The sequence below is a fragment of the Dermacentor andersoni genome, chromosome 7 (genome assembly GCF_023375885.2).
Source record: "Dermacentor andersoni chromosome 7, qqDerAnde1_hic_scaffold, whole genome shotgun sequence".
Classification (NCBI taxonomy): Eukaryota; Metazoa; Arthropoda; class Arachnida; order Ixodida; family Ixodidae; genus Dermacentor; species Dermacentor andersoni.
The window spans coordinates 78,659,721-78,685,967 of NC_092820.1; the positions used below are offsets into that span (position 1 = coordinate 78,659,721).

The 26,247-nt window shown below is 44.8% G+C and overlaps 1 protein-coding gene across 1 annotated transcript; it reads left to right on the forward strand.

The window, feature by feature from the left end:
• Coq8 (ubiquinone biosynthesis protein COQ8, mitochondrial) lies at nt 1–26,246 on the forward strand. The gene is made up of 12 exons (XM_050181518.2): nt 1–565; nt 3,793–4,275; nt 5,208–5,274; nt 8,891–9,097; nt 10,484–10,569; nt 12,920–13,060; nt 13,546–13,627; nt 18,801–18,894; nt 19,025–19,166; nt 20,644–20,751; nt 21,767–21,919; nt 23,740–26,246. Exons 1-12 carry the CDS (start codon nt 368–370, stop codon nt 24,013–24,015), a joined length of 2,037 nt encoding a protein of 678 aa, XP_050037475.1. The 5' UTR covers nt 1–367; the 3' UTR covers nt 24,016–26,246.
• The last annotated feature ends 1 nt before the right edge of the window (nt 26,247 follows it).

The following is a 26,247-nucleotide window of genomic DNA, read 5'->3' on the forward strand; positions in this document are numbered from 1 at the left end:
GTCACGGGTGGGCAAGTTTGGGCTAGCCCATGAGCTAGCCGTATCGGCCGCGTAACTGCGATCCTCGGGAAAACGTGAAAATTAATGCGTTGAAAAAATTTGTGCCCCTTATGCGCATCTTAAAATTGCTGCCGCTACTACGCGGCTTAGGAGTATTGCCTGAGGCGACAGTGGTTTTACTCGTTCGCTGGGCTTGATCGCCGTTCCGGCGTTCTCAAAATTCCCGTTCTTCCCTCTGCTAGCCGCGGAGACGCGCACAGACTGACGGCTTGCTTCTGTGTGTCGATTCCCGTGGCGTCGTATCTCCGGACTGTCTAAATCGTGTAACATTCAATCTTTCCTTTGCGAAACTGCATACTTCGGCGCAATGGCGAACCACTTCCTCCCCGATCTCAAGCTTGTCCTGAAGGGCGCCGAACAAGTGGCGAAAGCCCTGTGCGAGCACGGCGCCTCCGAGCTTCGACAGTCGTGGCACAATTCGAGCGTCCGGACGGTGGCGAAAAAGGTGACCATGGACGTCGAAGATGTGGTCAGCAGCGCCGTGGCGAATCCTCAGAAAGCTGGGGTGAGCGTGTTTTCGTGATCGATAACGAACCATCGTTGTAGAAACGTTCCTATGTCCACAGGTGTTAGAGAAACGCATGCAGTGCATAATATCAGAAGAGCTGGAAGAAAGTTCCAGCACTTCAACCATTACTATATAGAATGCATGCATCCAGTGCATGCTTATAGAAACCAGCTGAACCCGGAAAACCGTGAATAAAACTGATTGTTTCACATATGCGGCACCTGAAACATGCATGCCCAGTGACTTCAGAAATTTACCTTACATAAGACATACTGGCAAAAACAGTAAATGAGAAACGCCCACATTAACTCTTTGCAGAACAGGTCTTGCCAAAAAGTGACCCAAGACATGAGCAACACATTTTAAACCTCGCTAGGATTTTGGTTTAGGATTCTGAGGAATAAACTTACCGTGCATACTTCTGGATGCGTCCCAATGAAATATTGCCAGTGCACAGTTGTTCATGCAGCAGGCTGCACAATTTTGCATGTTAACCTGCTATTCAAAACAGACTTGTACGTAACGAACTCCATGTAATTACTTTTAACCAATAGCGTTTATTGGTAGTTCTGTAGTTTAACAATTACTATTGTTTACATGATAACACTCCCTTTAATTCCATTACTTTTTTCGGTAACCGATTACATGTAACCAGTTACATTTTTCACGAGAAAAGCTCTGACAGGTGACGCAGCTTGATGGGAACTACAGCGTCCAAAGAGATGAAAGCATGTATATGGATTACCTCCTTCCCACATTTAGGCTCCTGCAGCTGTGCAATCACCTGAACATGGCAGGCTTGCAGATTTGTGCACGTCCTAAAGATCTGAGCTCCGAGCTTTTCTCACATCATAAATATCTCTCCCTTTCCCCTAGACGCAATTATAGGTGGCCATCATAGGTGATAGAAGAGCTGCTGCTGAATTCTTCGCTTAGTGCAGTCTGTGACTTCTCTGATATAAACAGAAGTTTTTGGCAGGCAACTCAGGTTTCTATCTGTCACAGCAAAGCTTTAACCTCTAGTCGGTCGAAATTTTTCGTGTAAGCTTGCACAGTGCTCACACAAATATGTGGGCCAATCCCATAGGCAGTGCAAAGAAGTGGGAAGCGCTTCTTGGAGAAGCACACAGTATGCTGTGCAGTCATCGCTTGATGTGACGTTTGACGTGATAAGTCATCAGATTACGTCATCTGGCGATATCGTAACATGACAGTGTCGTTATCCTTGTATATTCAAATTACAATCCGAAGCTATCATGTCTGCAGCTTGTGTCTAGGTCGTACCTTACTATTTCTCATACACAATTTGCTTTGAGAAATTTAATTAGTTCAGTAAGGCACTTGTACTTTGTGGAGGGCCTAGAGGAACGTGCACGTATGCTGCACTTCCTCACACATGCTTGCATGCGTGACGTATGTCGCTTGTGGTGGTGGTGGTGCTTGTCTAACCTTGTCTAACGTCAGCAACAGCTTTGCTCTACATCCACTTTCACAGGGTGGAATGGAGGCAGATCTTTTTTTATATTACGTGTTTCATATACACCTATTTTTGTAATTGTGACACACTCACGCAGTATTTCTAGGGCAGCGTTACATTCATTTATATTAAGATCTGGAGACCTTTTCAAGGAACATGAAGATTTGCTGACGTCCTTTACAATAAGTTATTTAAGTCTAAATGGCTAATGAGTGACGGGCGCCTAGAGAAGGTCTACGAGATATTGTCCACCATATTGAAATGGCTCAATATCTATGGCCACTTGAGACATTGTTGCCAAGTAAGCACCTAATACGATTTCTCTGTTTTTCACTGGTCCTGTGGCGAACACTTTCCCCTAGCTCCAGCAACAATGAAGCATTGTGCTTCATAGAGAACCCAGATCCGAGCATCTCGGTATTGAGTAATCACAATCGTTTGGGAGAAGTGTCCAGATATTACTACACAGCCCTTCTCTCCAGCACACGCTGAGCAAGTTTTCATTGTTGTTGAAGATGTGTCCACAAGAAAAAGAGGGAAGATTACCGAATAAAATTTTGAAAAGGAATACTTGGTGAAGAAAACAACGCGTGAAGGGCTGCAAAGGATGTATTGAAATAACCAGACCAGCTCGTTTTATTTGCTGTATATGTGCAATGTTAATCAAAGTAGGGGGAAAGTAATGTTGAAATAATCATTTACATTTAGTAACTGCTCAATTACTTTTATGGGACAGTAATTAGTAATCATAACCAATTACATTTTTGAACAAATAATTGTAATCAGTTACCTTTTTTCTGTGACGTGTACAAGTTTGTTTCAGAACAGTTGTCGTTTACTGTGATTAGCTTGGTCCAGGTCCATTGAGGTCTACTGAGTGTCCATTGTGTCAGCATGATTATTCACGCAGTGAGTGCGTGCCTTTATGAGCACTTGCATTGTGAACGTCATGTAGTGTCGTTACTATTGTCACCTGAAATTGCCTATAACTGCCAAGAGCTCAATACTTCTGATATGGTTGACAGTACTTACATCCTCTCCTCACTGCTAGAGTCCTTGCGCAGGCATATGACAGAGTAAAAAAAGTGAGGAAGTTAACCTGGTTTGTGACTAGTTGGTTTCCTTACGCACATATATGGGCAAGAGAGAGAAAAAAAAGAAGCTAGTACAAACAATTCATTCGTATGGGAGAAGGAGGAAGGCACAGCCCATGTTGCCTTCGTAGTGAGAGATAATTTATGTCTAAGTAAGGATGGAGAGATTGGCTTGAGAGGGATTCCTCTAGCCAGCTACTATGTGCTTGGAAAAGGGTGACGGATGACAATTTGGTGGGAGGTTAGTTTGATAGGCGACGATGAGAACAGGAAGAAATGCGTTATGTACTATTCTCACGAAATGAAACACGTCAGTTGAAGCCTAACAAATATGTAATGTGCTTTCGTTTCCGGCGTCTTCAGTTCACGTTACATTGGCTTAGTTTTGGCCCTTATGCTTAGGTCTAAGCTCCTGGCACCTTCAGTGACCAGACGCATTACGACCTGACGTCACTCTCGAGTAAGTGCACTTATTGGGTGTTTTGCTTTAAAGCTTCTCCGTTGCGTTTCATTCCGTGGTTATATAAGTACAAAGGGGCTGACAGCTCACATTAACATTTGGAGTTTAAGTCAGTGCTGCTTATGAAACATATTGCCTTAAAGTACCTAAGCACTGCCTGTTGGGGCTCACACATACCTGTCTCTTCTTACAGTTAGAAGCTACAAAAGCTGTCTCCGAGACCGTGCAGAGGTTGTCCATGGTACCCGAGGGCATCAAGCAGTTTACGGTGCACGCGATCCAGCATGCACGGCATCAAGACACTCACGCAGCGGATGCATCTAAGAAGCCATCGTGGGATGGCTTACAAGACGAAACCCATCTTGGCTACACGTCTAGCACCATTCCAGAGGTGTCTGCAGCCTACACCAAGCATGGCAGGAACGTCAATGTGGCAGCTGGCACTGTGCTAGAAACCCCCACGGTGTACAGCCAGCATGTCGGCAGCACCGATACAATGCCCAGTCCAACCACGAGAGGCGTTGCTTCGTCAACACTGGACAGACCCGTTTTGCCAGTAGAGCCAAGTGTAACAACGGAACAAAAGCCTGATGCCCAGTTTATACAGCAGCGACCCGTCTCTTCTGGAAGCGCACCGGTGAAACCACGTTTTGTGACCGCAAGCCATAAACCAATGGTGAGTCTATGTATTAAATATAAAAGAGTATGCTGCTCTCAAGAAGGATTTGAATCAAGAATCCTGCAGATCCCATGCATTGTGGGAATCAGTTTAAGCGAAGCTCTTATGTTCACTCTGCAGATGCGACCCAGTGACATCATCACTTGCGCCAACCAATCAGCACGTGTTGATAGCTCTCCTCTTGCTTTCCTCCTCTCGCCGCCATCCCCTTCTCACTGCTCACACCCTCCTCTCCACGGTCTAGCGACCACCACCAGTCACCGTACCAAAACCTGCTGGAAGCCACAAGGAAGGCTTCTGGCAGATAAGTTATGTGAAAGCCCACAAGGTGGAGGAAGGTTCATAAAAGAGAAAATTGCCATCCACCCAACTGTAGCATGCAACTGTAGAATAAAGCTTCCTTTGTAGCTTCATGCTACCATTGGATGCTACAGTCAGGAAAATGCCAAGTTTATTATTCGGGAAAGAAAGCTTCTCTTTAAAAGCAAGCCCCACAGCAACCCAATCCAAACGCTAACTACAGCATCAAAAGCTGCCCAACACCACAAAGAAAATATTGCTTTAAAATAAATTAAGAGGCCATGTGCCACTTGTAATGAGTCGAGATGACGATTGTGGTTCTTTGTGGCCGTGTTTTGTGCAAGGAAGTTGACCATCAGTAGTGCATTTCCTGTAGCATGCATCGGCAAATTCTTGGGCTTGAGCTAGTCTGAATTGCCACTTACAATGGGGAGTTCCTCTGTGATGGCAAAACAGCATCACTGCATCAAACGCAGTGCGCCTCTGCTACAGCCGATTGGATTAATCTTGAAGCCGTGGTGATCTGTTGCTAATGTTACAACTTTGCAAGGCGTGCCCTGTAAGAGTGCTAATTTGCATATTGTCCTTTTGCTTTGTCACTTTATCAGGACTGACGATTTCTCTTGCAGCTGACTGAGCTCTCCAAGGCCTCAAAAGTGCCTGCTTCAAGAGTCGGAAGGCTCATTTCATACGGAGGTAACAACTTGTATATATAGTTTCCTGGCACACTGAATGTTCCATAAGTTTGAACACAGCCAAGTTGCATGGCTCTTCTGATTAAACCGCTAAAATTGAATCGTGTCATGACAAAGTCATTTTTGTGCATCTGGGACAGAAATGACTTTGTTATGACATGGTTCTGGCACAAAAATACCACTGGTATATCCTACACTTGTTATAAGTGTGCACGCTTGTATTGCAAAAAAAATATGTCTCAGTCCGGTCTATGCAAAATATACGCAAGTGTGATGCCTCCTACAGGCTAGAAAGGGGTCTCTTAACATAATCATAATAATAATATATAGTTAACTTTATTTCCATGCAGACAGTGATGAGGGAGAGAGAGAGACAAAACCTTGAAATGGCTTGACTAGCTCACCCGCCCCCTGGGAAAAAACACACATATACGTACACCTGCATTTCTTGTTTAGCTATGGAACAGGGGTTAGCGTACGTCACATTGAGTATTGAAATAAGCGAGAGTAGTTAATGACAAGTATAGGCTGTTTGATACAAAACCTAAACACCATAGTTACGCTAGTCAGCATGATCAAAGCATCTTACAGTAAGTATAGCTACTTATCGATGTTGATGACCATTTGTGGTTGGCTGTGCTATTACATAGCACATGAACAATGCTAGACTACAACCATTCAGTCAGATGGGATCTGCACAAGCAAGACATTAATGCGGGTCAAGAATATGCCACTTCAATTTGCTCTTTCTGAGCATTTGACAAATTTGCTGCCAGAATAGATATTCTGAGTTGCCAAGTGACGTAATGTTACTTTTGCTGTAACCGGTATCGTTTGGTAGGATCTTGCATTTTGGTTCCATTACATATATAGAATACTCATTGAAATAAAGCATGGCTAACAAGATTGCAGATTTACTTCATAATCTTTGATATAGTTCATTATATTCATGCTCATTATATCATTGTGTGATGGTTGCTCATTTCCTTCTTAAACTCCACACGTACAGGAGGCACATAATTTGCATATGTTACCTGCGCACTTCATCCTGGACAGATCAGAAGCATCTCTTTTCTGCAGTGATGCTAGGACAAGAAGTTTTATAGATAGAAGATAACTTTTTCAGGAATGGTATGGTGACTCCATCTGTCATTGTTAGGGTGAAATGTAGTGCACGCCAAGTTGTCTTGTTGCTGTGACATCTGTGCTTTTTGGTCTCGCATGGCAGTAAACAATCTGTACTTCTGATTTATTCAGGATGAAATAGGCAAGTAGCGCACTGTGAAATGCCACTTCCTCCACATAATTTGAGCACGAAGAGGCCAGTAGTTTAGCCAGGAGCAGGTATACATGGCTCAATTGGCTCAAGAAATCCGATAACAGCAGACTCTTTTTACCGTCCTCATCACTCACAAATGCACACATACACTAGAGAGGGCACAGCAATAATTTGTCAGCCTCAGAGTCTTGGGCCTGATTCACACAGCTGTCATCCACATCGTCGCCATCATTGCACCGGCGTCCATCAGGAGAGAGCGTTTCCTTGCCAGTTTCTTCTCAAATACGGAACGCTATCGAAGCTGGCTGATGTTCCTGACTTTGTTCACGTCCAGTTGTTTAGAAGAAACCAGTGAGGAAAGTCTCTATCCTGACAAGCACCAATGCCATGACAGTGATGGGACAGAACGGATGACGGCTGTGTGTATCGGGCCTCACGCTACTCAGTGATCCTGTCCACTGCCAAATTAAAAGCTGACCAAGCAAAGCGAAGTGTCAAGTGCTATGGGGCAAATGCCCTGACGCATTTCATACTTAATAGGAATGCCCCAGAGCACTGTCTTCTCCACGCATTTTGACTTGCCCAAGCATTATGCCACACCCTCCTTTTGCTACACCTCGGAGAGCTGGATTGCTTTGCTGCTTGTTAGTGCTTGTTGTTACGAAATATTTTTTTCAATTTGTATCGTTATGCAGTATTTATTGATTTCCACGTTGTAATAATTTTGAATTATACATTCCTCTTTTTCTCTATTACATTTCCAGTGTTTGAAAATTGTGTTTATGAAACAATGTTTCAATTTGTATTTTCCACTCTGTATGCATTATTTAGGTGCTTTACTCATCATGCATTCCTACTTTCCATTACATTTTTCCGGAGCTTTTCCTACACCTTCGTCACTCTATTGTATTTTCTTTTTTGTATGTACCTTCCCCTCCTGCCTGGGCCTTCTGAGCCCTGCAGTATTCCTAAATAAACAAATAATAAAATAAAATAGCTATGCCTTACATCATGGCCACCATTGGTGGGACACATAGAACACTCCAAGGGTCTGGAATGAACTCCAACAGCACAAGACTCGGACCAAAATTTCTTTAGAAATGCTCTATCTCTCTATAATTATTAAATAAAGTGCTCACTACAAACTCTTTCGCCACATTTTGTTTCCTTTGCTTATCTTGACCAAGAGAATTAATATCTACATGGGTTGTAGCCAGTCTGTGCATAAAACACTCCAAGGGTCTGGAATGAACTCCAACAGCACAAGACTCGGACCAAAATTTCTTTAGAAATGCTCTATCTCCCTATAATTAATAAATAAAGTGCTCACTACGAACTCTTTCGCCACATTTCGTTTCCTTTGCTTATCTTGACCAAGAGAATATCTGAAATTCTGCTACAGTTGTGTTGCAACAAAGCATCGATTGCGTAATTGTCCCAAAATGTCAAAATATAGCCAGTCTGCAAGCACCATTTTTGAGGATCATCTTATATATTGCTTTTTGCTGCCTTTGCAGAAAAGTTGTTTTACAGTCAACGTCCGATTTTTCGGACTCCTTGGGTGGCGCGAAAACGGCCGAAAAATCGAATAGTTCAAAGAATGAATGCACGCTTTTTACGGCTCCCAAGGGCTGAAATCGCCACAGGCACACCCGAAGTAGCTCTGAGGGTCTCCAGCACACTTATTAGGTGTATCGGTGCTCATACTACGACAGGAGACGGCGGGTGCACGCATGTATAATTAAAGAAATACTGTGTCCCATGACAGTGGCCCTGTTCCAGTCTTGGTACGTGCCGCGGCCGCAATACATTGAATATGCTTAACCGCCTAACACTGCCGTATTGCAATGAAGCTGATCTTTGAAAACCTGCATTTTGCAACACTTGACCCTTGCCGTACTTTCCACGCATCGAAGCTGTCCGCGAGGATGACGAAGGCAAAATCGGCGCCATTGCTCACAGCGGCGAATTCTTTCAGTTAAAAACACGGCACTGAACTGCAGGAAGCTTGGTATTGAATGTCGAAGTAGCTAGGCCTAGTGTTGCCGCGGTGCCTACGGCTGCCAGTGGATCGGCGTGGTTAGACACTGTGAGATAATACAAATGGTGGTGTTGGTGGCTTTGCGTAATGCTGTTTCAGACCTGCGGTCACAGCAAAAAGCCCGGAAAATTGGGTGGCAAAGGGCTTCAGCATACGAAATTTCAGACGTCCTTATAATTTGGCTCTGTAGGATATGGTGCTACGAAAGCCCGAATTATCGGTGTCCGAATTATCGAGCATGTCCGAAAAATCTATCGACGTATTCGCTTGTCATCTGCCCGTCGTCCATGCAACCAGGTCTTGCTGCTGGACTGGGCCTAGGGGCGCTTGCGGAAATGACCCGACGGACCCTGGGCATGACGGACTCAAAGACGGACATCGGCTCAGCTGTGTTGAATGCTGACAACCCGTTCCTGACCCAGGCAAACATCAGCCGCATCGTGGACACACTCTGCAAGGTCCGCGGAGCTGCGCTAAAGATTGGACAGATCCTCAGCATTCAGGGTGGGTGCTTCACTTTCGCACTTCCCAACTGCTAATTTGACATTGTTCAATTTCACCGCAGCATTTTTGAATTCTACAGTGTCGGCATTTTGTGAGCCATTCGGAAAAGGCGCAGTCACCCTATCAGCCAAACAGCTGATAATATGGCGGAATTTGACAGTGTCCATGCGTAGCATTCCTGTCCTGAAGATCTCCACAAACTACAAACAGTTGCACAACTACAAACAGTTAAGTACGGACAATAAGTCTCACGAGCCACTATGCGGCATCTTCACAAAGAAGGATTGTACGCATTCATTTAACTATAGTATGCTGTATGGCAAACTGCGCAGTCAAAAAGAAAACTCTCAGAAATGGCCAGGAAACCGTGATTTCTCTGCCCCCCAAGTAATAGTGAACACAAAATCAGCAGACTTCAGTGATTCCCCCAGCTCCAAAATTATTTACTTAGAATGCAGCAGGCACTGACGGCCAAAGGCACCAGAATATTCTCAAGAACAGCTTCTGCATTGTAATGCATGCAATATCATCTTCATTTATTGCCTGCGGTGGCCTCTGAAATAAATGCACACATGCCACTGTTCTCATGGCACTTCCACACTAAGACATTTGGTGCCTAGAGCAGTGTGGAATCCAATTCGGTTTTGAAAACTTCCACTGAGAAGGCCCTCTCCATACCAGTTGCTTCCACACTGATTTCTGCCACCACTTCTGCCATGGCACTCTGCAAATGGCATCTCCACACGATGTGAGAAAACTGGGGAAAAAAAGAGGTTATTCAGATCCCACACATTCTTGGAACTGAGAAGCAAAGCTTTCATGAACCAGCAAGGCAAAATGACTCATGACAAAAAAATTCGGTGCTAACATGCAAGTTTATGCATGCTCGGCTGGGCAGATTGTGCTTGCAGTCGAATACTGCACACTCTCTTCCTGTTTCCACAGAATTTCAAGAGCCATAGCAGCAGCTCCAGCAGTGCAAAAGGCAAGCAATGCGAATGACACAGCATTTCAGTGGCAGGAGATTCGGTGCCACTCCAGATGTCGAATGTCCCAGAGTGAATGAACCATCAGAGCCTGCATGTCGCACATACAGTTCAATACACAGTTGTAGGGAACACCACAGTAGTAATAAAGCTAATACAACGGGAACATTTCTTGTTTTTATAAAAAAGCTGAGTGTCTGATGTAATCAATTAGACATGCAATTACATACATAAATAATTAGTATGTGATTCTTTATGCCAGGCCTCAGTGATAATCAATGGCAGAGCACTGTGTATTTCCTTTAACGGTGTGCCATAGTATATATTCTGTTACACTGTACTGTTGAGATTTCTATATTTGTGCAAGTTGCTTCTGCTACATTCTTTTCCTCTTTTTCAGATAATACACTCATCAGTCCCCAAATCCAGGCAATATTTGAGCGTGTCAGGCACTCTGCAGACTTCATGCCTGAGTGGCAAATGGAGGTGAGGCCAACAACCAACAATCATGGGATCGCCACGTCACGCATTGCTTCGGCTATGTTGTAATTGACTGCAAATTTCTGATGCAACTGCTCATAAGGGCTTTCTTTCTTTTGGCACTCCCTTCCAAAACAGGCAGTCAAAAATTTGTTCCCATGTTGTCTGCATAGATGTAAGCATTTGGATATACAACTAACTACCTTTATAAACTAGGCTTCATTGTGATCCTCGATGCAAGGATTTGTCAGGAAACGTAGTACCCCTCGAATAAAAATTTTCTGCAAAAGAAAGGTAAAGCTTCCCTCACAGAAATTATTGAATATACTTTAGAAGCATCAACTTGATCCCCCAACTCCTTTTTTCTCCTAAATTTTAGCCCTCAAGTTAGATTTGGGTGCCAACATTCTTTGCCCCCGTGCTTGCACCGCAACAAACCTTCAGTCGTTCTCCATCAAAACAAACGTCAAGTGGAATAATCTGTTTACAAGTGCTATCCTTCATGTCAACCCTGCTCGCTTCGAGTTGCTGTTAAGTCATCTCACAGCAAAGCTGTATATAGCTAGGGTGCCATGCATTTTTGTTCTCCGTGAACAAAAACTGTCATTATCGATGGCTCATACCCCTGTAAGCATTCGTACCCCCCTAAGCAAGCAAAAAATGCAATGGCTCAAAGTCTCGTAAGGCAGAGGCTAGAAGCACTCAGCAAAGTGAAGCAAACAGTGCTTAAATTCTTTCTAATCATGTACACAACATACAGAACAGCATGCAAAAACTGTCCTCATCAATGGCTCACCCCCCACATAAGGAATGACTCATACCCTGTAAGCAAGCGAAAAATGCAATGACTCATAGTCCCGTAAAGTTCACAGCTACTCACTTTGCGTGGATTAGCTGCGATGACACTACCCCTGTTGTCGTTGTCGGTGATATTAATGTGGGTGTGTCGGTGCCAAAAAAGGAGCGGTTTATGCATTCAGTGTTGCAGACACACCCCTTGCGATTCCGCACCAATCCGGCCCAACCGAGCACACAGTGGCGTACGTGCATCGATTTGACATTATCAAAGAATGTGATTGCAGTTGCAAGTGAAATAATGATCACCGATCAAGGCAATAAATGAGTGTGCGTACCTTCTGTCACGATGACCGCCCATCAAGACAATAAATGAGTTCATACCTTTGTTCAAAATTATGTGTCACCTCCATGTCGTATGCTTAACAGCTTCGTTGGTCAACCACCTTCACAGATTGGAATGGCTCATGATTTTTTTTTTCTTTAGTGTCCTTCATTTTCAAGCAAAATCCGACAATTCCTGGTTTTTTGCACCCCGATCAAGCTTTATGAAAATTGGGTTAAATTCAATTTCACTCCGAACTTCATCCCAAAGTGAATTCTCTGAAGTTTAATGAGTATCTTCCGGAACGAAGCTCCGTGAGAAGCACTCATGTACTGGTCCGCTGGCAGGACGACACCGCCCGCTACTTCATTCTAGCCATCGCAGCAGCGACGTTGCTCTGCATTGCGAACAATACCTAGTTGTTATGTTGAGAGGCCAATTTCGGGAACCAGGTACATTCCAAGCTCTGTCTGACAGGTCTGCAGAGGACACAGAACTGATAAAAATGCAAAGAATAATGTACGTCATCAAGGGTTTGTAATTACGAGCATCACACCTCTTGCGAAGCATATTCGTGTGCGCCATTGATCATGCTTTTCTTCTGTTTGGTAAAACAAGTGCGTGGAGAACGAACTAAGTGGGAAATTGCCAAGCACACCTTTATTTGTTCTTGTTTGTGTGGCTTGTTTAAACAGTGCTAAAAGTGCCTGCCAACAAAGATTTGCATACTGTTTGTCACATCACTTGTGAGCAGCTCCCCTTGTCACTAAACGCTCCTGTGAGTGATTTCTCTTGTTTAAATAAAACAAGTATGTTCAAAAGAAGACCCCTGCCCATGTTAATCATGTGTGAAAGTTACCAGGAAAATCCCAAACTTCGGGTTACCGGACAACAAAAATGCCTGATTTCTCACGTTTTCCTCTTCGAAAGTAACAGCCAATTATGAGAAATTTAAATCTTGGAACTTAATTGTACTTAATTTGTGTTCTCACTCATTTCTCAATAAAACACTTTCTGCAGGGTCCTTGAGGTATTTGAAATAAATAAATAAGTAAATAAATAAATAAACAAATAATTGACTCATGGTTCTGATTTCAGTCAACACCAAATTTACTTTGTTGTCAGGCTTGTGACTCGCGGCGAAAAATGAAAACGAAAAGAATCGTATTTGTGCAAATATTCGCTGAACTGATGTTCAGCACAAGCCTTCTTGACCCCCGTCCCCCTCTTGTTCAGAGGGTGATGGTGCAAGAATTCGGACCCGACTGGGAATCCAAGGTGGCATCGTTCGAACGCAAGCCGTTTGCGGCAGCCTCCATCGGCCAAGTTCATCATGCCACTCTGCATGATGGCAGAGCAGTGGCAGTAAAAATTCAGGTGTGCCTTCTCTCTCTCTCTCTCTCTCTCTCTCTCTCTCTCTCTCTCTCTCTCTCTCTCTCTCTCTCTCTCCCCCTTGATGAATGAGTGTGTTCTTGTCTGAGCATGAAGCTCAGCGTCATCCTAAGCTTGGTTAGTCCACGAGACCAACACAACCTCAAAACGCGAGGTTTGCTTACAGCTGCTCTTCTTTTTCAATGGAATAATTTCTAATTATAAACAGTCTTATAACTGCAAGATAACTGTATTATGAACAGTGCAATCTCTATGCAGTGTTTTCTCACACCTACAAATTAAATGCCATTTGAAAAATTTGGTGATTATGCGAGTGGCTAGTTGAAATGGTTACCTTTCTTGATCTGAAACTGTGATTGACAACTTAATGTCGCCATGTCTCTTGGTCAAATTTACAAATTTGTCACCCTGTTTCAACGTCAAAAGGAGAAATGAATGCCCCCAAACTAAGGTGAGCTGTTTGCTTGCAGTATCCCGGTGTCGCCAAAGGAATCAACAGCGATATCAACAACCTCATGGCCATACTCAAGTACTGGGACATAATCCCGAGAGGTGAGGAAATGCACTATCTACATTTGCCTCACGATGTGATCGCAGTGTTAAAATGGCCCTGAAACACCTTTGAACATAGAAGAAAACGTTGCCAATCTGTGAATAAATGAGCCAAATATTCTTGCACTGCATGCAGCAGGAAATTAACAGCTTCGTGTCAAAAGCAGCGTAATATCGCTTGCTCTCGCTTCTGCAATGCCGTCGTGCAACGTCATTGCAAGCAGCTGAACCCACATCAGCTACTGCCTGATTTCGGGATCGTGAAAACATTCTCAGTAATACAATTATTGCTCATTTGAGTTAAATAAATATATATGTTTACGATCTCAGAAAGACAGGAAAACCGCTTCATCTTTGCTCTGCCAGTCTAAACATGACAGTCGCACATTGCTGCATCTGCTGCGTGCGGCCTCAGAGATCAAAAGCGTAGCTTAGATACCACGACCACCATGGGGTGCCACCAGAAGCCATCTCGCATTCAACTTTTGGGTGGGGCCAGTGGTGCGTTGCTCCCTTGAGCCCCCTCGCCATCTCCGTTGTGTAGTTTCAAGCATGCTAGTGGACATGTAATGAAACAGAAAGCCACTGATTGTTCCAATTACGATTTCTAAAGTGTTACATTTTAGGCGAGTTGGTTGTACATGGTTCTTATTAAACTTTTGCACGCACAAGGACAGGACGTCGAACGAAGAAGGGACGCACAACATGATGTCTAACTTCACTTGTGCTTGAAGGATTCGAAAAATTATTGCGGCAGAATATTCATGAGCCAACGTAAATTAATAGTGATGTCATTCTATAACTACTAGTTAGAAAAGTTTTTCGGGGCCTCTTTAAGGTTGCATATTCATCATCATCATTAGCCTCATTTATATTGGCCGTAGGGTAAGGCCTCTCTCACCAATCTCGTTAAGTACTCCTGCCTTGTGTCAGCTGACTACACCTTGTTCCTCCAAATTTCCTAGCCTCTTCACACCACCTAATCTATCCACCATCTTGACCTGCATCTCCCTTCTTTTGCCATCAACTGTGTTATGATATCAGATTGCAGTTGTAAATCTTGCAAACTGAATATTGGTAGTATTGATGACACTGGGTGTTAGTACCGCTACAATAGTAACCACTGCTGTTCGTTCACATACGCAATCGTGTGCCTTACGTATATTATTATGCACGCCCAATCAAAATTCAAGGTGACCAATCGATGTGCATACGGTCAGAGAGGTCGCAAAAGCAAACGAATTCACAGGTAAACCTTGACGTTACGAAGGTGGTAAAATTGGCAATTTTCTTCGTTGTATTGTAATTTTGTTATATTGAAATTCGACCTTTTTGCAAGTAAGTACAATTGCCAATGGATTTTTCGTACTTGGAAAGGGCCACAATTTTTTCCGAATTATTGGGCAATCAGAAAAAGCAAATTTGAATGGGAAAAAAATTTTCATTTTGTTGAACTTGAGAGTCGGCTACAAAAGACACGGCTTTGTGCCATGTCGACAATACCTTTACGTCGGCGGTACGAAGTGAAGCCATCCATGCTTTTACATCCACTCCGCCCCTGCAGCTGATGCTGTCGCCCGCAGTGGGACGAGGGTATCATGAAAAGCAAAAGTAGTGGGGAGCGAATGCTTCGTCTGCATCTCGCTTCACATGTCTCTGAAACTCGAGATTGCGCAACCTCCTGTACTAAATGTGCTGGAAGATGGCGTACGTGATGCCATATCCTCTCAGCACACCCGCTCTTTGCACACGCGGCTAGTGTTACCTCTAAAACAGGGCGTGCAGGCTGCGTGCGCTGTGCATCCATTCGCAGCCACGGCCACGCAATAAAGGGAGACGTGCTCCAGCTTGCCCCCCCCCCAATTCCTCCCCTCTTGCGCTCTTGATTGCGTTACCGGGAGCTCACTCCCCTTCCCCACTTTCCCCTTGCTCATGTGGGAAGATGGTGCTCGTCGAGCCACCATCCTTCTCGGCTCGGCCGCATGCTTTCACTCGCACCCAAAGCACACAGCGCGTAGGCCGCAATATATAGGATCTCATCGCCCTTGGACTTTGTACGGAACATATTACGCTGCTCCGCTACAGCAGTCGCTCTTGGTCAGCAGTTGCACGCAATTTGAGAGCCCCTTTTGCAAGCGGCCACTTCTAATTCGACCGTTTGACCATCTGTGTCCCTGGAAGTTTTCCTTTATTGTCCCAGTATTCCTTTGCAATGGCAGTGAAATTTCATTATATTGAAATCTTGTGTAAGCACACATTATATTGAGAGATCTAAAAAGGCAAGGAATAACTTTTAAATCGATAAAACATACGATCAGAAGTCACTAACGAAATTGACAGTCTCAACTGTAGTCGACATCTACGTAAAATGAAGCATTACGTGAATCGTTGCGGCACAAGACGCCGACGTGCGTCGAGCTGGTAGGGCTCAAGTGACCCGAGATGCACATTGTTGTTCTTACGGCTTCTAGCTGAGCATTTTGGCGGGAAGTCTTGACATGGCCACTCAGCACAAATTTTTGCCGTGCGCGCCGAGCTGGTAGGGCTCAAGCGACCTGAGACGCACATTATCGTTTTCTCATTGCGTAGTGTCTTAAGGCTGCCACGGGAAAACCAAATGAAATCGAGCTGGTAGACGACACCGAAATACAATGTGAGAGCGATACACGATGCTCACTTTGTGCCTCCCGCAGCAGGGAATGGCAGCACATTTTGGTTGTCGCCTATTAAAAGCGTGCATTACACTTCCAACGGCACTATGGCCCATGCGCTGTGAAACAGTCAAGTGAAGATGCTTATCGCAATAAGGTTGGTGGCGAAAACTGTGAATGCGGCATGCAACGACCCGAGAGGAGATATTCTGGTACTAGAATAACAAACTTAGTGCCCACCAACGTTTTCGGGTGAGACGGGACGGGGAATTTAGTATTGCGGTGAAGCTGCTGCAGCAGGCGGCTACTGTTGATTGCGTGCGCCTTGTGCCTTTTCTTATGTACATGGGATCTAGCGGACAGAAAATGTGTATAATACGATCACAGTTTGGCGATCTAATCAACGTTGATGCTGGAAGATTGTGTTTTCTAAGGACATATGAACTGGTAAAAAATAAGCGTAACTGTATATTGGGTCATTTTTTGTGCCCTCGATCGCGAACGTTGGCGCTGGAAAAGCGTACGTAATGGGGATCGTATCAATGAGGCTCCGCTGTACCTGTTGTTCTATGGACAAGAAGTTATAAAAAAGTTATGTATTTCATTACATCGAGAATTTGTTATATTTAAGTTCGTCATATCGAGGTTTAACTGTATTAGCGCTGGCAAAAAACTGTGTAAAAGACAGCACCCCCAGTAGCACCATCACTGCACGCAATGCCTCTGCTCTCATAAGCCTATGCCTTTTCTAGCGGCCAGCTGCTGCTGTAAACTGGGATGGCTGAAGTATCGAAACTGTGACACGAAACTCGAAACCGTGGCACTATTTGGGTCATATTGTAATGGTCACATCTGGATCATACGTGTGTAGTGGGCCTCTCAACAAATAGGTACACCCGCATCTGTTGCACTCATTACACTTCATGTGACTGTAGCGTGAACCAAATGTAGTTGCGTTCTTTGCGTTTGCACTTGCGAAATATCTGCACACTGCGTACATTGTCTTAATGTAGCCTTGCTCTAACATAGCGCTGGCTATCTCCTTTGTACTATGCACTTGTGGGGATGCGTGACTCTCACGCCTCCCCTGAGATCTAGTTTTCCCGCATAGCTCGTCTCCTGCAGGGCGGCTTCGCCCGCGGCGGTCGGAGTGGTTGAAGCGCAGTGCGGGAGATGGCGCGAGTGTCGCGCTGCTGCGGGGTTACTTGGGCGCCGAAAGGGAAGGCGCTTGCTCTCTTTGGGTTTGGGAAGGAAGTGGGACGTACGTGCCGTGCCGCGCCGACCCATGCTTCTGCGAGACCGTCTCGCGTGGCCGCCTTGGACACCATTCGCGTGACCGTACACGCGAACGACCAGGCGTTGGGATCCAGCATGGGGCGAACATATTCGCTCGCAATGCGGTCGCGGTAAGTCGGACTTCTAGATTTGTCGCGCGCCCATCGGCATGTTTTGGGGATAGCAACTCGGCTAGCAGGCATTGATCTATGAAAGGTGCAATAAATGCCCTTGTGACTGTTTGCACTACTGTGTTGTCGTTCCTTTGTCCCAAGAGTACGAAGGAGAACCCCGTATCTCCCAAACACTATATGACCTGCTCAGCTGTACTTCTTTTTTTTCCATTAGTCTCCACTGGAATACCAGCTGCACCCACTTGCTTTCTAACCCCACGGTGCTATCTTCCTATCTCTCTTAATTAACATGGTGCCTATCAGTTAAGGCACAGGAAGACAGTGGTATGAATCGCAGAGTACTTGGTGGCAGCCTATATGTTAGAGATTCAAAAAAATACAGTTGGACAGGTGGTACAATGCGTAGAGCACATAATTGGTTGCTCCATTCGAATAACACAATCGGCACCAAAGAAAAGTAAGTGCTGTTGAGGATGACAGAGAAATGAAAGGCTGTGATGTGAGATTAATAAATATGTGGGCATAGGATGGATGAGTCAGCTGATGATGTGGAAAAATTCGCGCCTGCGCGGGCGCCGTATCATGAAAACAATCTGCGATGTGAACAAAGTGCGCGCCGGTGCGGGCGCTGTATCTTGAGAGCGATCTGAGATGTGGACAAAGCGCGCCCAGTGCAGGTAGCTTCGTATGTAATGTGCTGTGCTTTCGACGTTTAGTTCACATTGAAGCGAGAGACAGCACGAAGGTCAAGTCGCTTGCTGCTGCTGCCGTGCTTATCTTGCTTAATTTGCTATCACAATCAATCCTTTGCCTTTCGGGTGAAACTGCCACTTTTTTTGTACGTTTTTTACTTTGGACGTTCGTCACTCACTCTTTGCAATAAATTTGTTAGACATCGCGACGAAAGTTTCGAAGTGAGGCATCTCAGATATTGCGGACTTCGCATAAAACGGACATTTTTTGCTGGATTATCAGGGTTCATTGTAACGAGAGTCGACTGTAGTACTATTGGCGCACTGTTGTTAACCTAACAGCATAGCATTGTAGTCCTATGTAGACTTAAGATCAGTGCTTGGAAATGGCTCCTTAGAGAGTGTTCTGGCATTACTGCAGGCATGTACATTGACAATATCGTATCCGTGGCCCGCCGGGAACTCACCTGGGAAGTAGACTACGTGCGGGAGGCCGAGTGTGCCAAGAAGTTCAAGTATGTGCACAACTCGTACCTACGATTTATTGTTTTCTGCCAGGTTTTGATTTTTTTTCTTGCGAGAGAGAAAGAACAAGGAAATTGTAGATTGTCTCATGCCTCTTTTTCAAATCTGATTTGTCCACAGGAAACTGGTGGAGCCATATCCTGAATACTATGTCCCAGATGTCATCGACGAATTGTCGGCAGCCCAGGTGTACACAATGGAGCTCATCACGGGGACCCCTGTAGACAAGCTCGTCGACGCTTCGCAGGAACTGAGAAACAAGGCAAGTTATCCACTTGCCCGTTTTCTCTTGTGTGTTGGCAAACCATGAAGAAGCATTTGAGATTGTGCCTCCTTTCTGTGCTAGTGAACGCAGCGAGACGAGTCCTGTTGTATATTTCCTGAGGGCACATTCAAATAGCTCCAATTATAGCTAGCCACATGCATTTCTGTACAATGTCTCACATATGTCGGTAGCAAAGTGGGAGCTACAGCTGGCATCATCCAATAAGGAGTGTGAATACGCGAATGCATTGTGCCCCTTCGCCATGGAGTATCATGTGCCCTCGCAAGCGCACAGTGCGGCGTGAAACTTTCCTGTCGACGGCAAACTTAGCCCCGTCACCTTGGCCAATTCAATGAAAGTGAAAAGATACGAAAAAAGAAGGGCGGGGGGACATGTGTTAGGATCTGGTAAATACTGCAATCGAACTTGCGAGCTATGGTTATTGCTTGAAAATCTTCCTCAGGCAGGCCGAAAATTGGCATCTTCGACAGAAGATGGCATGTGTTCGGTGCGTTCACTGTCCCCTAAGCTCTGCTGAGACAGAGGCTGCCACTGAATAGATTGCTATTGGGGCCGTTAAATTGGCCAGGCGCATGCGTGCCGACTGGTCAAGTTCGAATTATCTGGCAAAGGCCACCTTTAGTATTGAAGTGACAAAAGTTTGGACACATAGAAATGCATAGGCTGGCGCCTATGCATTTCTATGGGCCCAAACTGTCTGTGGCATGAATAGCCGTAGAACGAAGAATGCACAGTACCTTGGAGATTATAGTCAGAACCACTTTGTAGCACAGTCCTGAATGCCAAGCAGAGGCTCGTAACCTTGACTACACTGTCAAGAAATTGTGATACAGACCATGGCAGACATGGAAATGGCATGTCTGCGTGCGTCACAGTACAGTCGAGCCTTGTCATAACAAAGCCACACTTGACAAGAAAATACCTTTGTTATACCAATATTCGTTATCGGCATAACACATTATTCTTTAAATGCTGAAATTGGTGAGAAACATCTTAGATCTATATTCGATAGTTCGTTATATTCCTGCTCGTTATATTGGTGTTCAACTGTAGTACATGGACAAAGGTGATGTGGCTGCTTTGCTGGAACTGCAGTATGACCTGAACTGCGTCACGTATGCTTACATAAACTTAGTGTCCTCCAGGACTCCCCTCAAATCCACTTTGAACTCACGTGGTTGGTTCATGGGCTGCACAATGTACTTACGCTTTGGCTCAGTGTATGTGTTCTATTTCACTAGGCAGCCTCATCGTCTGGAGTAATGTAATAGAAATATGGCGATACAACTCGCTCCATTGAAGTATCTCTCTCTCCCTTTCTGTGTTTGGTTGGAGAGGATGTGCATGCTGTGTGTCAACAAATAGGAGATAAATGAAATCTGCACCCTACTCCAAAATAAGAGGAATGGGTTTGTATAAATCGGGAGACATGATGGGTCCTTTCGGTCCACAGGTCAGTTACAACCTGCTGAAGTTGTGCCTGCTGGAGCTGTACGACTTCAACTTCATGCAGACGGATCCCAACTGGTCAAACTTCTTCTACAACAGTGACACTGACCAGGCAAGCAGTTCCCATTACTGGTATTGTAGTGATGTGCTGGTATTGTATCGGTGCCTCACATGAGTGTGAAAGTGAATGTTGATTATATTGTGTTGGTGCTAAAAAGCCACCTTTGTGCGTAAATCCATATTGCTCGCCTTGTACCACCCGGCTTCAGCGGTACCAGGACAAGCAGAGACACAATGCACTGTTGAATAACAAACACAACCACAATTATTCCTGCCAGAGGATTTGCTTGGAAGCAGGCTAGGTATGACCGATACGTTTGCCGGCATTCTCCGGCCATGCCAATTTCGATGCCCCTTGCCTTGTTCTTGGCTGTCTAACAGGTGCAGGCTCTGTGGCCATGTGATGGTCTACGTTTGCAACCTGTTTGTAAGAGGGTTGCACCACTGGCAGGGAAGCTGCATGGCTCTGAGCATGGGAAGAGAGAAAGAAGGTGTTTGCTCTCCTCGTTTCTGTGGTATACATAGGAGCACAGGAAAAATATGAACCTTTGTAATTCTCACATGACCCATTCTTCATTCCCCGCTCTGACACTTAGCCAGCACTACCTTAGTAATATAGAAGGCAAATATTCAGTGGGAAGGAGACACGGACTTTACTTTGTTCTGTGTCATCGCATGGCCGGCCAGGCATCCGTAGCATACCGATGCACAATGAAGTGGAGGGAAGAGACTATGGGCAGGAAGGAGCGATTCTTTATTCTGGCGAATGCTATTCTATCTCTGTTAGGGGACGTGGTGTAGCGTGTGTATGCAGATGTTGTTGCTAGACTAAAAAGGTATAATTAGCTAGCATTGGCATGCTCCACATGAATACCATTGCATGGTTACAACACCTAAAGCCAGAGGGAGTAACACTTTATTTTCTTAGTAGTGTCATAAACTTGAGAGAAGTTCAGTCCTTGCGCTAAGCCTAGTAATGACAACCTCATAGAGTTGTGTCTAGCAATTCTTGTGAGGAATTTGTGATGATCAGCAGAGAAGTGCCAACATTTAAACTCTGTGTGCAGCTCATGCTCCTCGACTTCGGTGCGTGCCGGGAATTTGATAAGAGCTTTGTGGACAAGTACATGCGGGTGATCAAGGCAGCAGCCGACTGTGATGAAGCCAAGGTGCTCGCACATTCCAAAGAGCTCGGCTTTCTCACCGGCTACGAAGCCAAGGTAAGCCCTTATAGTGCACATAAAAACAAACATACAAAAAAATCTGGTGGAAGCCATCTCACAATCAATTTCAACATTTCTGCGATTAGCATTGAAGTGTCGACACACGGTATTGAAACTCTACGTATGCACGAGGTACATATGCAGCCCCGACGCTCCGTCACGCTTCCCTCGGGACATGCTGGGCCATCTAGTGCTGCCTCAGCGTGGCACGTGTGATTATGTAGTGTTCAGACGACATAGAATATTTACCGCACGGGTTGGACTTCGCTCTCCACCGGATAAATTTTAATAATTTTTTTGTCATTGAAGAGCACCACATAACCACTGGCACATAGCTAGTGACCCAAGTCGGCGTGAAAGGCGTTCATTGATGAATGGGGCATACCCATTGGGCTAAGTTGGCACGAAACAAGTTTATTGAGGAATGGCACATAGTTCAGTGGCGCGCACCCACTCACCCGTATTGACGTCAAAGAGGTTCAATGAACTGTGGCACATACCTAGCTTCACATACCCAGTGATCCAGGTTGGGACGAATGAAGATCGTGAATGAAGGACGAATGAATGAATTTCACTTAAGAGCAGCACATACACAGCAACACAATTTGGCATGAAATGGGTTAGGTGACAAGTGTCACACATGCAATGACCCGAGCTAGCCCGATCATTGTTTTCGAACCCGGTCTCCACATTACAGCAGTGCAATGCTGTAACCACTAGACCATGCAGTACCCAGTGATCAAAGTGGAAACCGATAAACTGGCAGACAGTCCCCAGAAAGTGGATGGAGTATCCTAATAATGCTTATCGCATTAAAAGGCAGCACTTAAATGCTTGCCACTTGGAACCAATTGAGAACGAGTGTGTGCAGTTTGCTATCCTCGAGGCTTGGCTAAGACAAAGGTTGCGACAGTGATACAATGCGAGTTGTACTGAACTCGCACAGGGTTTTGAGCCAGTTTCCAAGTCTTTTAAGTGCAATTACCTGTGTAGTAGCTGCTGCATCTTTAAATTAAATCGTGTGAAAGTGCAGCCTTTGGAACTTGAAACAATTCAAAACCATTCAGAGTGGGATTATCATGTGCCCGTTTGCAGCAAATCTGCCAGGGAGTGTACAATCACAAAATATCGAGTATTCCAATTATTTTTGTTTTTTTGGTGACATTGCTATCTCTCCAAGTTTATTGTGATTGCCGAAATGCCAGTAAAAGCACCGCGTGGCTGGTACTATTAGTTTTGTCCTAGTGTATAGACAAACTACACAAAAGTGCATCTTCAATGTCACAAAGCACAACACTGAAAAGACGCAGCCATGCTACGGTCACATTCAGTGCAGGAAAAAGGAAAGCTTTCGCAAACTTTATGGCTATGCATTTTCTCAGAATTGTTACAAGTGAAGTGTTTCCAGAAGCTACATGGGAAAGATTATTCTTCAAAGCAGCAAGTAGCTAACAAGTGTCGTCTGCTTTTTTCTGCATTATGCATTTATACGCCTTTTTGTTTACAAACGTACATATTGCTGTATACGAAATAATGGAATACCAGAGATATAGATGGAAGCACTAGCTTCAGTGATGATACGATTTAGAAAGTGCTTCCAAAAGTTGTACAGCAACCGTTATAATTTGGAGCAGTAAACAACGAAGTAGTATCATATATGCCCTTCCTTTGCTTGCATCATGGGCCTGCATAATCTTGTTTACAAATGTGTTATTTGTCTGAACATATCGCTATGTATGAAATAATGGAATGCCAGTAATGTAGACAGGAGCATTAGCACTTGTGTCAAGATAGTTTTTATGGTTCAACACATGCAGGTGATGCAGAAGGCGCACGTCGACGCGGTCATGATCCTGGGTGAAGCCTTCTCCAAGGACGGCCCTTTTGACTTCGGGACACAGAACACTACACGCCGGATACAGAACCTGGTGCCCGTGATGCTGCAGCACCGGCTGACACCGCCACCCGAAGAGACATACTCGTTGCATCGAAAGATGTCCGGGATATTCCTGCTCTGCGCCAAGTTGCGCGCCAACATCAACTGCAAGAAAATGTTTGACGAGACCTACGCTCGATACCGATTCGAGAGCTGATGCATCGTACATTGGCGGTGTGGGTAAACGGTATTAGTGTAGCATACGGAACGGTCCTCTTAAGGCTTAGGTCTGCATTCATGGATTTAAATTACTGTAATGGATCATTGGAATGTTGTGACAAGACATGCCACCCATGCTGTTGTGATAGTCAATTCTTTATGAGTATTTGCTGCAAGTGACCCTGTGAGTGCGTCAATAGACCCTTTTCCTTATTCTCAAGTGCGCTTCATCGCAATGCACGTTCAGTCAACTAATGGCGGCACTGGTCATAGTTCGAATGAAGACGAGGTGTTAGCTGCTTATGCTGGCATTAGTTAGGCTAATCACCTTGCAGGAAAGCTAACGTTATAATTAAGAAGCTAGTCCATTATGATTGCTTTTTAGATAAACAATGGCACGTGCCTCCCGCAAGACGTCTGCATTCAAAGCTCTGAAGTGGAGTGTGCACGTAACACTATTTTGTAGCTACGGCACATTCAGATTTTGCTATGTGGACAGTTGCACCGATATGCGTGCAGTAATCCTCCCAAAGCAAGTAACCATTGCCTTTTGAACATGATGCTCTTGATAGGTATACTCTGCGATTGAAGCAATCGTCTTACGTATGCAGTATCCTTTGAAACTACTAAGGCATTAAGTCTGAAAGCTTATTGCAAGCATGTGAAGCCGAAGCTTTTGGCAGCTGTCCCACATTGAATGAAAGTGCAGTACTTTTTCCAATGCAGTACTGTTTGTAATTATAGTTTTCACGTGATCAGTGATGATCAACCAGCTAGTCATAGTAGTACCGTACTTTTTGGGCATATAACCTGCCACCACTGCATATAACCCACACCCTCAATTACAACAGCCCGGAGAGACGAACAAATATATATATATATATATATATATATATATATCTGCGCGTACAATCCGCGGGAACAACTGCATACAACACTCAAATCTTTGCAAGAAGTCTCCACTCGCAGATGCACAACTTGTCCACGTTGTATCTTGGGCCAGTGGCTCAGCTCCCCCGTTCTTCGGCCATGCTGACAATGCTGGATAACGTGGGGGACGTTATCACGGACAAATCAGTCACAGGACATGAATCTGATCACTTCACAGCTACCCTTGCGCGCACGGAAAAGCCCTCGCATGGATAACGGCTGCAGAGCACACGCGACCGAGCCAAAAATCCCAACGGTGATTTGGCTCACCGCCGTATCGCAAAGCATTCCGCGCAGATCGAGAGAGCGTCGCGGGAGCAGGCGACGCACCAGTTTGCCGGTGCAGCATGCGCTAACTACTTAAACGCAATATGGTCACCTGTAAAGACAAGAGGAATGGGCGACCATGAAGAAGAGGAGCTTCAACATGCAGGGGTGGGGTTCTGGAGAATATAACGAAATGTTGAATGGTGAATCTTGCCTTGAAGTGTAGCTTCACAGCAGCGCGGCGCGCATTGCCGTGAAGCCACACATCAAGTCAAAATTTACGTACAACTCTCACTACCCACTTTACTGTTAAAAATTTTTTATGCAGGTTATATGCACAAAAGTGTGGTACTTCGACTCGTGTGGCAAGCATTGCAGCATCGTCGAGTAAAAAAAACAGCAAGGCGGCGCCAAATAATTTGCAAATATTCTGCGCCATTTTTTACCAGTGTAGGCCATATCCACAACACACCTCGACTTTTCCGAAAGCAGTTTCACTGACTGGTATAGTCTGTGCACCTCTGACATTCCTTGGCGATATTAAAGCTACTTCATAATTAGGTTCTTCTTGCATTTACTCGAATATACTGAAGAGTAGCATTTCTGAAACAATTGATCATCGGGAAATCGCCAAGGAGCATTGCAGAGCTGCGATGATCACTTCAGTTAACTGGCAGCTCTGCCATCAGCACAGCTAAATCAAGGAGGAACGTTCAGTCGAGGTGCATTTGTGAACGCAAGAGCTTGTTTTGCAGTCTACAAAGCCTGCTCTTTTCAAGGAACAAAAAGTGCAGATTCTTGAAGCAGAGAAATTCGTGCTGCTTACCACGAGTTACTTGCACGTAGCCAGCAGTGCAAAGAGTTGGCACATTTACTACAGACAGCTAGCAATGGTGACTAGCATTACTATCTACAAGGAAACAATATACCGGTGTTTCTATTTAGCTACACATTCCTACTTAAAGAGTTGTAGGAGGCGTTGAACATGTTCTTGTATGAATACCTGTTGCAATAAAAAGAGAAAAAGCCACAC

What these genes read in the sequence shown, in the direction of transcription:
- Coq8 (XM_050181518.2), top strand. Translation starts at nt 368, where the DNA reads ATGGCGAACCACTTCCTCCCCGATCTCAAGCTTGTCCTGAAGGGCGCC. An exon ending in CGAATCCTCAGAAAGCTGGG is followed by an intron (nt 566 to 3,792) that starts GTGAGCGTGTTT and finishes CTCTTCTTACAG; the next exon opens with TTAGAAGCTACAAAAGCTGT. An exon ending in ACAGATCCTCAGCATTCAGG is followed by an intron (nt 9,098 to 10,483) that starts GTGGGTGCTTCA and finishes CCTCTTTTTCAG; the next exon opens with ATAATACACTCATCAGTCCC.